This window comes from Prosopis cineraria, unplaced genomic scaffold (genome assembly GCF_029017545.1).
Source record: "Prosopis cineraria cultivar Desert tree isolate PC_DT_omini unplaced genomic scaffold, ASM2901754v1 PC1, whole genome shotgun sequence".
NCBI lineage: Eukaryota > Viridiplantae > Streptophyta > Magnoliopsida > Fabales > Fabaceae > Prosopis > Prosopis cineraria.
Genome location: NW_026555332.1, coordinates 54306988 through 54320249, shown reverse-complemented (window position 1 = coordinate 54320249; position 13262 = coordinate 54306988). Strand labels below are relative to the sequence as shown.

The following is a 13262-nucleotide window of genomic DNA, read 5'->3' as shown; positions in this document are numbered from 1 at the left end:
ATTTTAATATTTAATAATATAACTATTATTATTTAAAAAATTACACAACTCAACTTAATATTTTAGTATTTTTGATATTTTATAATTTTATATTAAAAATGAAAGGAATAAACTTTCAAATTAATGACAGGGGTTTTTTCTTCCTACTTCTTTATTTTTCTTTTGTTAAGTAATTTTTTTAACACATGAATACAATAAGAGATATTTTTCACCTAAATATATTTGTTGGCATATTGTTAATCTTGATTTGTTATCTTTTTTATTTTACTCTTAACACTACAATGTACAGATAATATTAAATTTGTAAATATTTTGAAGGAAGATTGTTAGTTGAGAAAAAAAATTATAAAAAATGACTTAAAAATTAAAGAAACTTAACAAATATTAAAAATATAAGTAAGTTCTAATATGCACAAAGGACATAATAATTTGAGCACTGTTTTGAATAAAAGATTGAAGATTTATATATAAAAAATAAGAAGTAATGCTAGTTTGAATTGTTAATATTTAAAAAGTAATTTATAAATTTTAAATGAATCTTTATATATAGTAATATTTAAATTATTTAATATGAAAACATTTAATACTTTAGCAATATTTATTAAATTTTATTTTAATAAGACTTTGAGGTACTTAATGCCCCTAAAAAAGACTTTAGAGTACCCAAAACTCTTGAAAAAAGAGTTTAGTGACAAATTAATATTAAAGAATATGGTCAGAATTTTACTAGTCACTATAAGTGGGCCTTACGTACATACCACATTAGTAGAAAATAATAAGTTTTTGGACATAAAAAAAATATTTCAAGAGAAAAATTGTTTCACTCAAGAGTGTAAGGTACCCAATGCAGCTAAAAAATAACTATAGAAGTAAAATTAAACCTTAACCTTTATAAATTTATAAGGCAAGAGGAGATTTTTTTTGGGTCCTATTTATAAATTATATTGTTTCATTGTTATCACAAAATTTTTCATTTTATTTTCCCTTAAATGTTAGTGAAAGAAAAAATGTTATTAAAATGTGCATATTTAATAAAAAATAAAGTTTTCATTTAACTTTTAGACAGAGTTAGTAAATTTTAAAATTGTCCTTTGTATTTTATTGAAAAATAATTTATAAATAACAGTAAAAGAATATGAATAATATCTCTCTCTTTCAAATATAATTTGGTTTCTTTTCATTTTTTTCTCTAATATGCTTTTTAAGAGAGAGAGATTGAATTGACATCAAGCACCTTTGGTCACTTATATAATATTCATTTACTCTTTCCATTTCAAGTGTAAGAGAAAATAACTAATTTACATGGTTTAATAAAGTTGATCACATATAATAATTCTATTTGAAATTATAAAATCAAACTAAATTATCCTTGTAATTAATAAAATAAATTTATCTAATGAAAATAAACATTGAATTTATGAGAAGCGATTTGAAAAAATGTAATAAATATTTTTAAAATTTTTTATTTTTGTTTACAATTAAGAAAAACATGACTTTCAGTCTTTACACTTTGCACGCAATTTGTTATTGATCCCTACATTTTATTTTCAATGTTATAAGTTCCTACAGTTTTTTCCGTTCGTATTTTAGATCCCTACACTTTTAAATGGGTGCTAACATGGCATCAACAATATTAATTATGCTGATGTTGACAGTAACACCATTAATTATATGGTGACACCTCAATTAGTGATTAATTTGTATTTTTTTAGAAAAAAAAGAAGAAAAGGTTATGTGTATTTTTAATAATTATTATATATCTAAGTAGGATTCAAGGCTATAAAAAAAATGTCATGTGTCTATTTTTAAGTTTATTACAATTATGTGTTTCAAGGTACATTTCCTATGGTTTTGTATTTCAAAGTCAAGTTTGGGGCTAGATTTACAATGGTTTATTGCTTTTTAATGTATATAAAATATATTATTTCCGTTTGAAGTTAGAACAAAATTTTTTCACTTTTTAGTTATTAAAAAAATAATTTCTTGGGTCTTATTTATAGGACATATTTCAAAAAAAAAATTTGATTCAAAATATAAGACACTTTGTAATAATTAAATTACTTTTTTAATTTTACCCTTGATTGATTAATATGAAATTATTTAATATAGTTGTATCATTATTTAAAATAAAGGATAAAAATGAAAATATATATCATTTTTTTTATGATATAAAAAAATTAACTTTTTTTAAGATTTATGAAATAGTTAAAAGTGTCTTATAATAAGAATTAGAGGGAGTACACATCAACTTTTCTTTCTTTTTTTTCAAAAAAAAAAATACACATCAGCCACTAACTAACACATCACCATATAATTAATTATGCTCTTATTCACATCAGTATAATTAACACCATTAATGCCATGTCAACATTATCTAAAAGTATAAAAATTTAAAATATAGACGGAAAAAACTGTAGAGACTTGAAACATCAAAAATAAAGTATAATGACTAATAACAAATCACGTGTAAAGTGTGAGGACTAAAAATTATATTTTTTTCTTACAATAAAAAACAAAGAGACATATAGCAGATTCTTTTATATTCAAAAATAGAGGAAAGATATGATATTTTAATCATTTTATGGAATGGATTGATGATAAAACTGAAATATCAATTAAAAGAGAATTCACGGTTTGTTTAGTTTCTATTTAAAAAAAATTTAAATAAAAAAATGAAAATAAAAACTTGTTTTGGTAAATGTTTTGAATTTAATTATTTTCAAAACTATTATCATTTAAAAAAAAGAAAATTTAAACATCTTAAAGTGATTTTCATTTTATTTTTTATATTTTTAAAATATAATTATTGTATTTAATTATTAAAAATTATAATTATATTGATCAATGATTATTGTAAACCGCCACCATTAACAATAAGTGCCTATTACTATAGGCCAATTTTTTAATTTTAAAATTATTTTTAAATTAATACAATCAAATAGGTTTCTTTTTATTCTGTTTTACAAAACAATTTTAAATGAAAAATAAAAATCCAAACTAAAAAGTAAAGTCATGTTACTTTTTTTTCCCTTCTATAGGGAGACATGACTATAACAAATTTTAAAAATAATGTCATTACCTTTTTTTTTTTCAAAGGGTACTTATGAAAATATTTTTTAAATATTATCTAAAAAGTTGCATCGTAGTTTATAAATAAGATTAAATAGACTTTATAAAATATTCCTTATAAATAGAATTAGAGGAAATATTATGCAATAATTATAAAAAGAAATAAAAGATGCAGCATTCTCTCAAATTTTATTTAAGTTACTTTCAAATTTTAACATGTTTAACTGAAACTAAGTAAAACTTTAAAATTCATTAATTATACCTAAAAATTTAATAAGTTTTTAACTTCACTTTTATTATATATTCATATTTTAATAATATTTTTTTCACAAACACTTAATGAAGGGTGAAAATAAAAATTTATAATAAAAAATTAATAACATGCCTTATAAATAAAATTAAAAAATATTTTTATTTGTTTTTAAATAGAGCCAAGAGTAGTCCACCAACATGTGATAATATGAATTTCAGCCTGAGAACTTGAAGACCTTGTGACTAAAAGAAATACTTGAAGAGGTTCGAGGGAAAAAAAAAATAGAGAAATTAATTTTTTAATTTTTTAAGTTTTAATTCAGTTAAGACCTAATTCTTCAATTATAATTTAACATAACTCAGTCTTTTAATTTTTGTACATTCAAAATTTTAGTCCCTATTGTTAATTAATGATTTATATTCTCTCCCAAGTAATTTGATGTAGCACAAATGATTCTTAACAAAATTAAAATTGCTCTAACTTAGCTCCATGTTAGACTCTAAACTTCATATCAGAATACCAAAAAAAAAAAAACAATTGTCGAGCTGGAGGTTTTCCCAAAAATAGAACACAGGGGGTGAGATGACAAGAGTGGCTTAGATCAAGAAGGCGAGCAAGATGGGCGAGGAAACAAACGAGATTAGCAACAAGCGATCGGTAGGCTGGGGATCTCCACCATTTTTGAAAAACCTTTTCCTCCATTTTTCATCAGTTATCTTTGTCATTCTTCCCTATGGATCAAAAACCAACACCATCGGCGATGAACAAGAGATAAACAACAAATCAATATATAGAAAATCAATGTGGCTTATTGGAAAGCTTTATTTTTCCTTTTTTTTTTCTGAATCTGTTTTTTTTATTGGACTAGGTAGAGATTTGATTTAGTCTCCTCCATTGATTTGGGTTTCCTTCTCCATTGATCTCAATCAATGTTCTAAACATGAGTTTCTTTCTGTTGCTCTTCGCAAATGCACGGATTATACCAAATAATATAATAAAAGTAAAGTATCGTTATTTTTGTGATTTGTTTAAAAACAACTATCAAATGAAAAAACTAAGTGAGTTTAACTAATTTGAGCCAAAACATAATTAAATGAAGATGATATTGCAAACTAAATTAACACTAGAAAATAAAGAAAAGCAATTGATTGATAAACTTCAAGAATAAATTGGGACCTAGGATTATTTATTCTTCTTGCATTTTATAGCACTAAAATTATCTCCTCTCATAAATATTTTTTGGGTTCTAAAAATATTGAAACAAGTTCTCCCAGGTCATGAACAAGTATTTGGTTAAATTAATCATTCAGTCTTTTGTTACAGTTAATAAAACTAAATTTTAGACACCAACTCTAATATGACTATGTAAGGCTAGCAAGTATATTTTCATCTTACTAGCAAAACTATCTATTTAACATGCAAATATCAAATTTTTTCACTATTTTACCTAAGTTATACACTTAATATAGCCCTCTTAAGTATTAATTAAATGAATCCAATATCTAAATGATGGCCAAACATTCAGAAGCATTAAAAAAGAGTAAAATAAAAACATATATGACATTAATAATAAAAAAGCAGAGGAGAGGAACTTGGTGTTAATCCATATAAGGGTTTAAATAATTCTAACACAAAGAGCTTAGTTACCTATAAATATCAAAAAATTACAAATATACAAAATATTCATAGTCATAATAGGATTACAAGACGAGAAATGAAGAAGAAATAAAAGAACTAAATAAATCAAGTTTCAAATGTCTTCAAAGTTTTAACTCTTAGATCAAACTCATCAAAAGCTCAAATTCTAACACAACAAAACTCTCAAAGTGTCTTTTAAGTGTGTATAATGCATTTTGGATCAAGCTAGCAGCATATATGCATCATACTCGAGTATTTTTAAATAAATAAAATGGAGTATTTTATTGACAGCGGTAAAAATCACAAATGATAGTTTTAATTTTGGGACAACTTTATCAATTTTGTATTGTTTTCGTTGTTAACGAAACTTATCCTTCATATATTTAATTTTTTCATTCAAAAGCCTTTCAAAAGCATTAATAAAAGAATGCACATAATCAAACTTTAAATTAAAATAATATAAATTAAGCCCAAAAATATCAAATTAAACCAAGTAAGCAACCCAAAAAAATGCACATTTTCCTAGTCTAGTTAATCAAAATATATACAATTGAAATAAACTATATTAAAATTAAAAAAATATGATGAAATGACATGAAATTTTAAAAGTTAATGCCTTCTCTATCAAACTGGATTATCATTCATGAGTTTCTTTTGATTCCATCGATGCTTCAGGTCTCCTCGTGCTCTTGTTTTCTTCTTTGTCAATCCATTCTTCCACCTTCATGTTCTTCTCCCTCAATCTATTTTATGCGTTTATGTTCTTCTTTATTCAAGATTATTCCCCATCCTTCAATTTTATTAAAAAAAAAGCCTAATGCAACTGAGTTGGGAGATAATGTCAACAATTTTAACGGTATTATAAACGATTTTTGCCACATAGGCTAACTAAGAGGTGAGCTTTAAATGACTAGGACAAAAATATAAAGTGATGGAAAGCTTGAGGATTGAGAGTTTAAAGATTGAGTTGTATTGAGTTATATTTGAAGGGCTGAGTTATAATTAAGTTAAAATTTGAAGGATTAAAATGTTATTTTTTTTTTTGAAAAAAGTTGCGATGATCCATTATTTTTTGGTTCGGGCCACCGTGATGATCCATTTCTAAGCTTTATTTTGTCACAGAATCTCATAAGCTCATATGAGAAGGTAGAAAATGAAAATCTCAAAATGCAACACGGGTCACAAGCCTAGTCACTGGGCTTACAGGAAAGGTTCCTTGAACAATCCTGAGCCCAAAAACCACTTCATCGGTAATTGGGAAAAGCCATCAGAATCCAAGGGTTAAGAGAAAAAACACAAGCAGAGAGCCACGACTCTGGACTCATCCATCGCTCCTCGACCATGAAGCTCCTTCGCTCCGTCATCGGTACTCCACCTTCTCTCTATTCATTTCTATACAGAGATGTGAACGGAAGAAGCTCAGCGACACATTACGGACTCTGCGATAATCTTGTATGAATTTATGCCCATATTGTTTTTTCAGGCCAGCAAGGATCACTGGTCCGGGTCGCTGGACGCCGATACTTCGCTGCTTCCACAGAAGAGTACTCTAAAAGAAATTATGCCAATAACGTCTCTGAGTATAATACTGTAGTGGGCTCCCTTACCGCTCAAAGAAGGTCCTCTGTTTTTATCTTTCAGAGTTTCAGTTAAGCGAAAGCTTTCATGTTTCCAATTTCCATATCTGGTTCACTGGGTATTCAATTCTTTCATAGGCATTTCTTGTTGAGGGACGTGTATGATGATATGATGCTCGATGGAGTGCAGCCTATTCGGGACACTTTTCATTCGTTCATTGTTGGAACCATGAAAGGCTCTCGCTTGCAAGACGCATTCTTCTTCAGGGACCAAATGAAAGTCATGGGTTTGACCCCTGATGTATATAACTGAAATCTATGTCTTGTGGTCTTTCTTCATATGTTTGCCTGCGCACTATTTTGTACCTGCTATCTAATACTAATTGGCGTTAAATGATGTAATCGGCAGCCTTTCTCTGGACCAACTCCTAAACATTCAAAATATTTGCTAAAAACTGGCTACGTGGTTGCCTTTGTTCACGATAGGAAGGAGCCAATTTGGTTGCTTGAAGTTTACTTATAATTTTCGCGATATAAACTGGATATATTGATATTCCCAATTCCTAATACTTTAGCATTATGCCATGCAAGTATGTCTAAGAGTCTTCTACAGTAAACTTAAATATTTTGACCGTGCTAAGGTAACCCTTTGCTCTCTCCCAATTGAAACAGCTTGTAGATGATGGAAGTCTAAAGCTTCCTGTATAATTTTTTTTAATTAAGTTTATGTATCTTGAATGATAATTTAGCTGCGCATGTTTTGTAATTCTTTATACTTTCATGCTTGCATGGAATGGAAAAAATGATTATTTTTGTGTGGCAACTGCAAGTAAAAAGAAACGTGACTTGAGTTGAGAGCATGACCACATTTGGCGAGGCCAAAGGTGGGCATTTAGAATTAAATTGTAGCAACAATGCCTATGAGTGATTTCATGCTTGCACTGCGTCATCAATCAGCTTATCAACTCTCATACGAAGTCAGTCTATTCCTTTTTTGGGAGTTGAGTAATGTAATTGTTCTTTTGTTCTCTCATAAAGCATTTTGGTTCCTGTCAAATGAATGCTATGTGCCCCGTGAAACTTGTTGCCTGTTAATTGCATAAATTTTCTTTTGTGGTCTCAAAATTCTATGTCATAGGTTACTTTATACAACTTTCTCATTTCAACTTGTGGGAAATGCAAGAACTCTGATAAGGCTATACAGGTATGAGCCACCATCAACTTGTTGACACGCCTTCTTAGAATTCTGCAATATTAAAAGTGGTTATTGGTCTCTTTTCTCTTAATGCACAATGATTTTCGTCGTTTATCCCTTACAAATGAAGATTTTGGAGGAGATGAAGCACATGGAAGTAAAGCCCAATGTGCAAACCTACATCTGCTTGCTACATGCTTGTGCAGCTGGTGGCCGATTAGATCGAGTGTATGCTAAAGCCTTTTCTCTTATGACCTAATAATTCATTCACTAAAAGTTGCTCAGTTTGGTGGGATTCATTTTTGCAAAGCTTAGTGTTTTATGTTTCACTATTGCTGTTTGATGTTACTCCTGAACAAATACAGCCTGGCAGCCTACAATGTATATTCTTCTTTTGAAATTCCTAAGGGCATTAACAAAGTTTCTACTTAAAATTAATTTTTTTTTTTCAAAATGGTATACTATGTAAACTCTTATTGATCCAGGTATGCAATTGTCCGTGACATGACTGCAGCTGGCCTTGGATTAAACAAGTTTTGCTATGCTGGGCTTATAGTTGCACACGAGAACAAGACACCTGTGACAGATGATTTTGCCACAAAAGTAACACGAATTTTTTCTTTTTTCTGCCATGTATTGATGTTCAAGTTCCTCAGAAATTCTTAAACTTATAATTAAAAATGCTTGGAAAAGGTCATTGAGTTTGTGGAGCGATCAAAGATGTGGTCTTCAGTTGAAAGTGACAGTGTCAATGCTGAGAATGTTATGATGGGTGTTTCAGATGAGGAGTTATACAACTTGCCAACAGCAGAATATGTTCATAGACGTGGTGGATTTTTGGCTAGACAATTAACTGCATATCATACTGCATTTCATGCTTCTGCTGATCTAAAAAATGTTGAGGTAAAAGTCATTGTGTGTTTTGTTATTTTTATCTGACTTGTCTGATATATAGTTCTTGCTCTATCTTCTGTCTCTCACTGTTTTAGTTCTGTATGTGACATAAGTTAATTAAATCACATGATAAGAGATGTTGAAATATAATTATGGAACTAATGTCACATTCCATGATTTTTCAAGAAGTTACGATGGTCTTGAACTTTCCAAAATCCTCCAAAAGTCTCTTGATTAACCTTGAGAAGGCTAGAGTGTGTAAGACAATTCTAGTAGAATTCTTAAGATAGAGTCTAGAGAACTCCTTGTAAATATCTATATATTTGTTGTAAAATATCTTGTAGGGATTTCTAAGAGAATCACCAATAACCGTAGGATTGAATTAATCTCCACCGTCCATTAAGGAGGTGGGAACATTCTAGATACAAGAGGAGGTCTATAAATGTTTCTACTCTCCTCATTCGTAACCATCTTTGAGTTCTCAAAGCAATACAATTCTCATATTTCCCAAATTCTCTCAATCATCCTTTGCTTTCAAGACTTCCATCCCTCAACTTTGCCAAAGTATTTTTTTACTCGCAAGTCAAGTTTACTTAGCATCTTCTAGTGAAGAGTGTCTAAGTACCGCACGGATCGAAAGACTAGTCTTGTGACACTAAACCTTGTAGATACGTTTTTGCATGATATCATTATTGTTTTGCGTGTTTACTTGCTGCAAAGGAAATCAGGGTAATGCTGCTCTCTTTTAGTTTATAATTCTCAAAAATGCACTTATGTGCCACCCTATTAAAGGAAGCCTTTTAGACATTGTTTGTCATGCATATGTTGGACACAGATTAAGTTAACAAAAGAGGGGCAACTGAGCTAGGGATTCCAATCGGTGGTATGCTTACTGTCATGAAGAGTGAATTCTACTGGCATGTGGCCTCCAAACTCCTATCAGCTTTCACACTTACAAGCCTTCTGCGGGGATGTAAATAAGCAGTTATCCTGGCCATTAAAATCAGAGCAGACCTCTTTTTCCCCCTAAAAAAAGATCCTATCACCATTACCAGCCCCATAATGAGCTGAGATTCAAGTGATGGAATGACCATTGCTTTGGTTATACAAGCATGAATAGTGCTGCATCATTGCATTACTTTGGTCATATCACTTGATGTTTATTGAATAGAGTTAGTAGACTTGAAAACCAAGACTGACAGAACTTTGATGACCAAACGCAATTGCTTCATCCAGTTCACTTTGGACTTTCTCCATGCCTGTTCATGCGTGACTTGGTTTCTTTTTTTAATATTCAGATTCATGTTTCTTAAAAATAATTTTATATCTCTTTATTTCAAAATCTCTTTTGAAAAATTTCAATTCTTCATTTTTGATTGTGGCAGCTGACAGATACTCTTTTAGAGATGCTAAAAAAGGAAGGGATAATTCCTGATACCTATATCGTCATGCAAGTAATTAGGTGAGGATTTCATGATTATTAATTTCAGAAGCTTTACTGTTTAATAACTTGAAAACTTCCGGAATGCCTTAGTTTGACTTCTCATTTGTCTGTCAATTAATTAAAGCAGTGTGGTGACTCATGTTTGTTTTCATGTGCTAATCATTTGAACCACTTGAGAATTGATTGATTGCCTTTTGCAAGTCTTTTGGTGTATGTCATGGTCCAAAATTTCAGTGTTGTTAACTTACTCTGGAGCCAGTATTAATAATGTGGCAAGCCTTTCACCTTGCTGTTGTTTTATTCTCCTGGTATATGTTTGCCAATTCTATTATTAAATAATCCAATTTATCACTGATTACCGATTTTATACAGGTGCTATTTACATGCTGGAGACCTTGATCGTGGTCTTCAAACATTTGAAGACTACGTGAAATCAGGAAAGCCTCTTGCTCCAGAACTTTATGTGGTGAGTTTGTCTAAGTCTCTGTTATTTATCTTGCTCTTTGGTGTCTTTGGTTTGATTCAAAAAGCTTGGACTTGACCTTGAACTTACCAAGTCCAAGGGACCAGATAGTTTTTCATGAACTCTGATACATCTTATATTGTATTTGATCCTAAGTATATTGGGTCATCTCTATGTAGTTAATCAGTCTCTTTTGTAGCAGCTGCTGTTTTCCCCTGTTATTTCATGCCCTCTCTTCTTGTTAGAGTGCGGGGAACAAATATCATTCTTGGGTTTAGAGGACTCGATGTTAAGCATATTTATCCGCTAAATAGTGCATAGCTGCACAATGCCGTTAGTTGTATGAGGAGATTTCTGTCTGCGTTAGTTGAAGTTTTGTCTGCATACGTTGAAGTGACATTATCTGCAAGTTTTATTCTTTCCACATATTTGTAGCAATAGGTGGTGTTATATTACGAGGGTGGCAGCCAATCTCTACTTGCTACTTGTCTTCCCCACTTGTATCTAGTGTTCAACCCTTCGACTTCCATTTATGGTATATTTGGCCGATAGTTATGTATTTATTCATGGTAACTTCAATTTTGGCTGCTCTCCTGTTGGCTTTCATTTCTTTTGAAGTCAGTTTATGTTAAATCAATGCTCTCTTGTTTCTCTTGTTATGATTCCTTCAAAGAGCACACTTATTTATGCAAACCATCATTGGTGCAGACACTTGCAGAAGGTGCGATGATTGGGCACACTCCAAAGGGAATGCAAATTGCTCAAGACACGCTGGCATGTTGCTCTAACTTCAGTCATTCTGATTACACGAATTATTTAGACTATTAGCTGACCGTTAATCTATAATGTTTAGGTAAATATGACTTCAAGGAACTTTTTCTTGAATCCCAAGATGGGAAGTGATCTCCTGCTTGTAGCTGCTGGTGAGAAGGTACTCATGTTCCTTTTGTTTTGGGCTTTGGAGGAGATATGTTATATTTGCTGCCCATATTTTAAATGAGTGGTCGGGTGATTTTTGTTGAATTGCAGACTGGGGGATATACTACTGCTAACTACATATGGGACCTGATGCGAGCTCGTAAAATAGTCCCTTCATTCCCTGCCTTAGAAGCTTATTACCAAGGGTTAAAAGTGAGCTTGCGGCCTCAATGTTGATTGAATTTTCTGTTTGCTTTCAATATTTCTTGATAGTTTGTGAAATCACATTTGTTCTTGCTACGCAAAATTGCATAATTCGGTCTCTGTTGGGTATAGTTACTGTTTAGCTGTCTTACATGTAAACTGAATCCTTATTTGTTGTTTGGCATGTAGGAACGTGAGATTCCTGAAGACGATCCCAGACTTCTTTTGGTGTCTAGAACTTGTGATAACCTCCGCGGAAGATTCGGTCCGAGGACACCACAAGCTGGATAGATCACCACTCTTGCTTGATTGTAATGAGTTCTGCTAGATGTTTCTGGACGTATTTGACGAGAGAATCCAGAAATGGTAAAATGGTTCATCCAATTGATGCTTGAGCTAGCGTGGGGCTTGGATGGGTTGACACTAGGGTGTCATGTAGACTTTCCAATGAACGCAGGCACTTCAAGTATTCATTTAGAGAAAACTAAGATAAGCTCTTCCTCCTAATTTTACTGGGAGACTCTATCTCGATATGGAATAACTTTGTTTCATCATCTGATAGTTGACATCAGGTAGCGTGAGTTTCGTATTTTTATTTTTTTCCAATTTGAATCCAAATTTTTGCTGGCGGTATATAGATATCCATTGATTGATGGTATATGATCGGCTAACTAATTTGATGGAAGACGTCTTTTTGATTGGGATCCAGGTGTATAAATTTGTTCCGGTGTGAAGATGATTTAAAAGGTCTCCAACGATTTCGTTTACTCAATAGTGCCTCGATTACTGGGTTAATCCCTTGACTTCGTTCACGGTTAAATCCGTTGAAATTTCATTTGTAATATTGGGTAGTTTCTTGATAATTTTGAAAATTAGCTATGATTTAATCTAATGTTTTCTTTAGGGAGAATAATAGATAGGTTTTAAGGGGATCAATTAATTTAAATTAAGTCCTAATTAATTTTAAAGTATTAAATTTTAGGAATTTGTAAATTCGGTTTTCAAATTTATTACTTCATTGTGATAAATTTATAATTTACATTTTAAAGTTTAAAAGAAAAAATATTCAAATTTATTTTTCAATCATGTTAAAATTTGATATATAAGTTGTAAATTTTTTTATAATAAAATTGTAAAATTGAGAGTTAAATTTGTAAATTTTTAAAGTTTAGTGATTTGAAATTGGTTGGGATTTTATTTGAATTAATTAGTTCTCTTGGACTTATATGTTTTTCTCCTTTCTCTTTATAACTCAATTAACTACGATTTTGAAAATCTGATCTTAGTTGAAATTAATTTTTTTTAATGAACTTGGTGAAGTGCTTGCCCATTTTGTTGATTTTGCCAGGGCTATATATCTAAAAGAGATCAGATGGAGACATTGTGATAATACATCCGGGGATCAACAACATAAGGCACTGCAAATTGTCCAAGGATTTGGCCTGGAAACTTCGAAAGGGCTAAACAGGGGCCCAATAAAAAAGGAACAGCTATGTGAATGACCAAAAAAATTCAGGCAAAAGAAAAAGAAGAGAGAGAGAGAGAGAGGAATTGCATTTATTTTTCCCTTTGAACAAAATGCATGGACTGGTCCGGATGACTGAACC

General features: G+C 30.8%; 1 protein-coding gene across 1 annotated transcript; it reads left to right on the top strand.

The window, feature by feature from the left end:
- Positions 1 to 6174: 6174 nt before the first annotated feature.
- Positions 6175 to 12313, top strand: LOC129287252 (pentatricopeptide repeat-containing protein At4g35850, mitochondrial-like). The gene is made up of 13 exons (XM_054923454.1): positions 6175 to 6326; positions 6444 to 6579; positions 6676 to 6838; positions 7676 to 7741; positions 7863 to 7960; positions 8218 to 8335; positions 8426 to 8635; positions 10012 to 10088; positions 10443 to 10536; positions 11242 to 11307; positions 11387 to 11464; positions 11563 to 11664; positions 11845 to 12313. The coding sequence occupies exons 1-13, from the start codon at positions 6302 to 6304 to the stop codon at positions 11944 to 11946; spliced, it is 1335 nt and encodes a 444-aa protein (XP_054779429.1). The 5' UTR covers positions 6175 to 6301; the 3' UTR covers positions 11947 to 12313.
- Positions 12314 to 13262: the final 949 nt, after the last annotated feature.

Coding starts and splice junctions, on each gene's coding strand:
- LOC129287252 (XM_054923454.1), top strand. CDS start 6,302: ATGAAGCTCCTTCGCTCCGTCATCG. Junction 7,961..8,217: donor GGTGGCCGATTAGATCGAGT/GTATGCTAAAGC, acceptor TTATTGATCCAG/GTATGCAATTGTCCGTGACA. Junction 8,336..8,425: donor CAGATGATTTTGCCACAAAA/GTAACACGAATT, acceptor TGCTTGGAAAAG/GTCATTGAGTTTGTGGAGCG.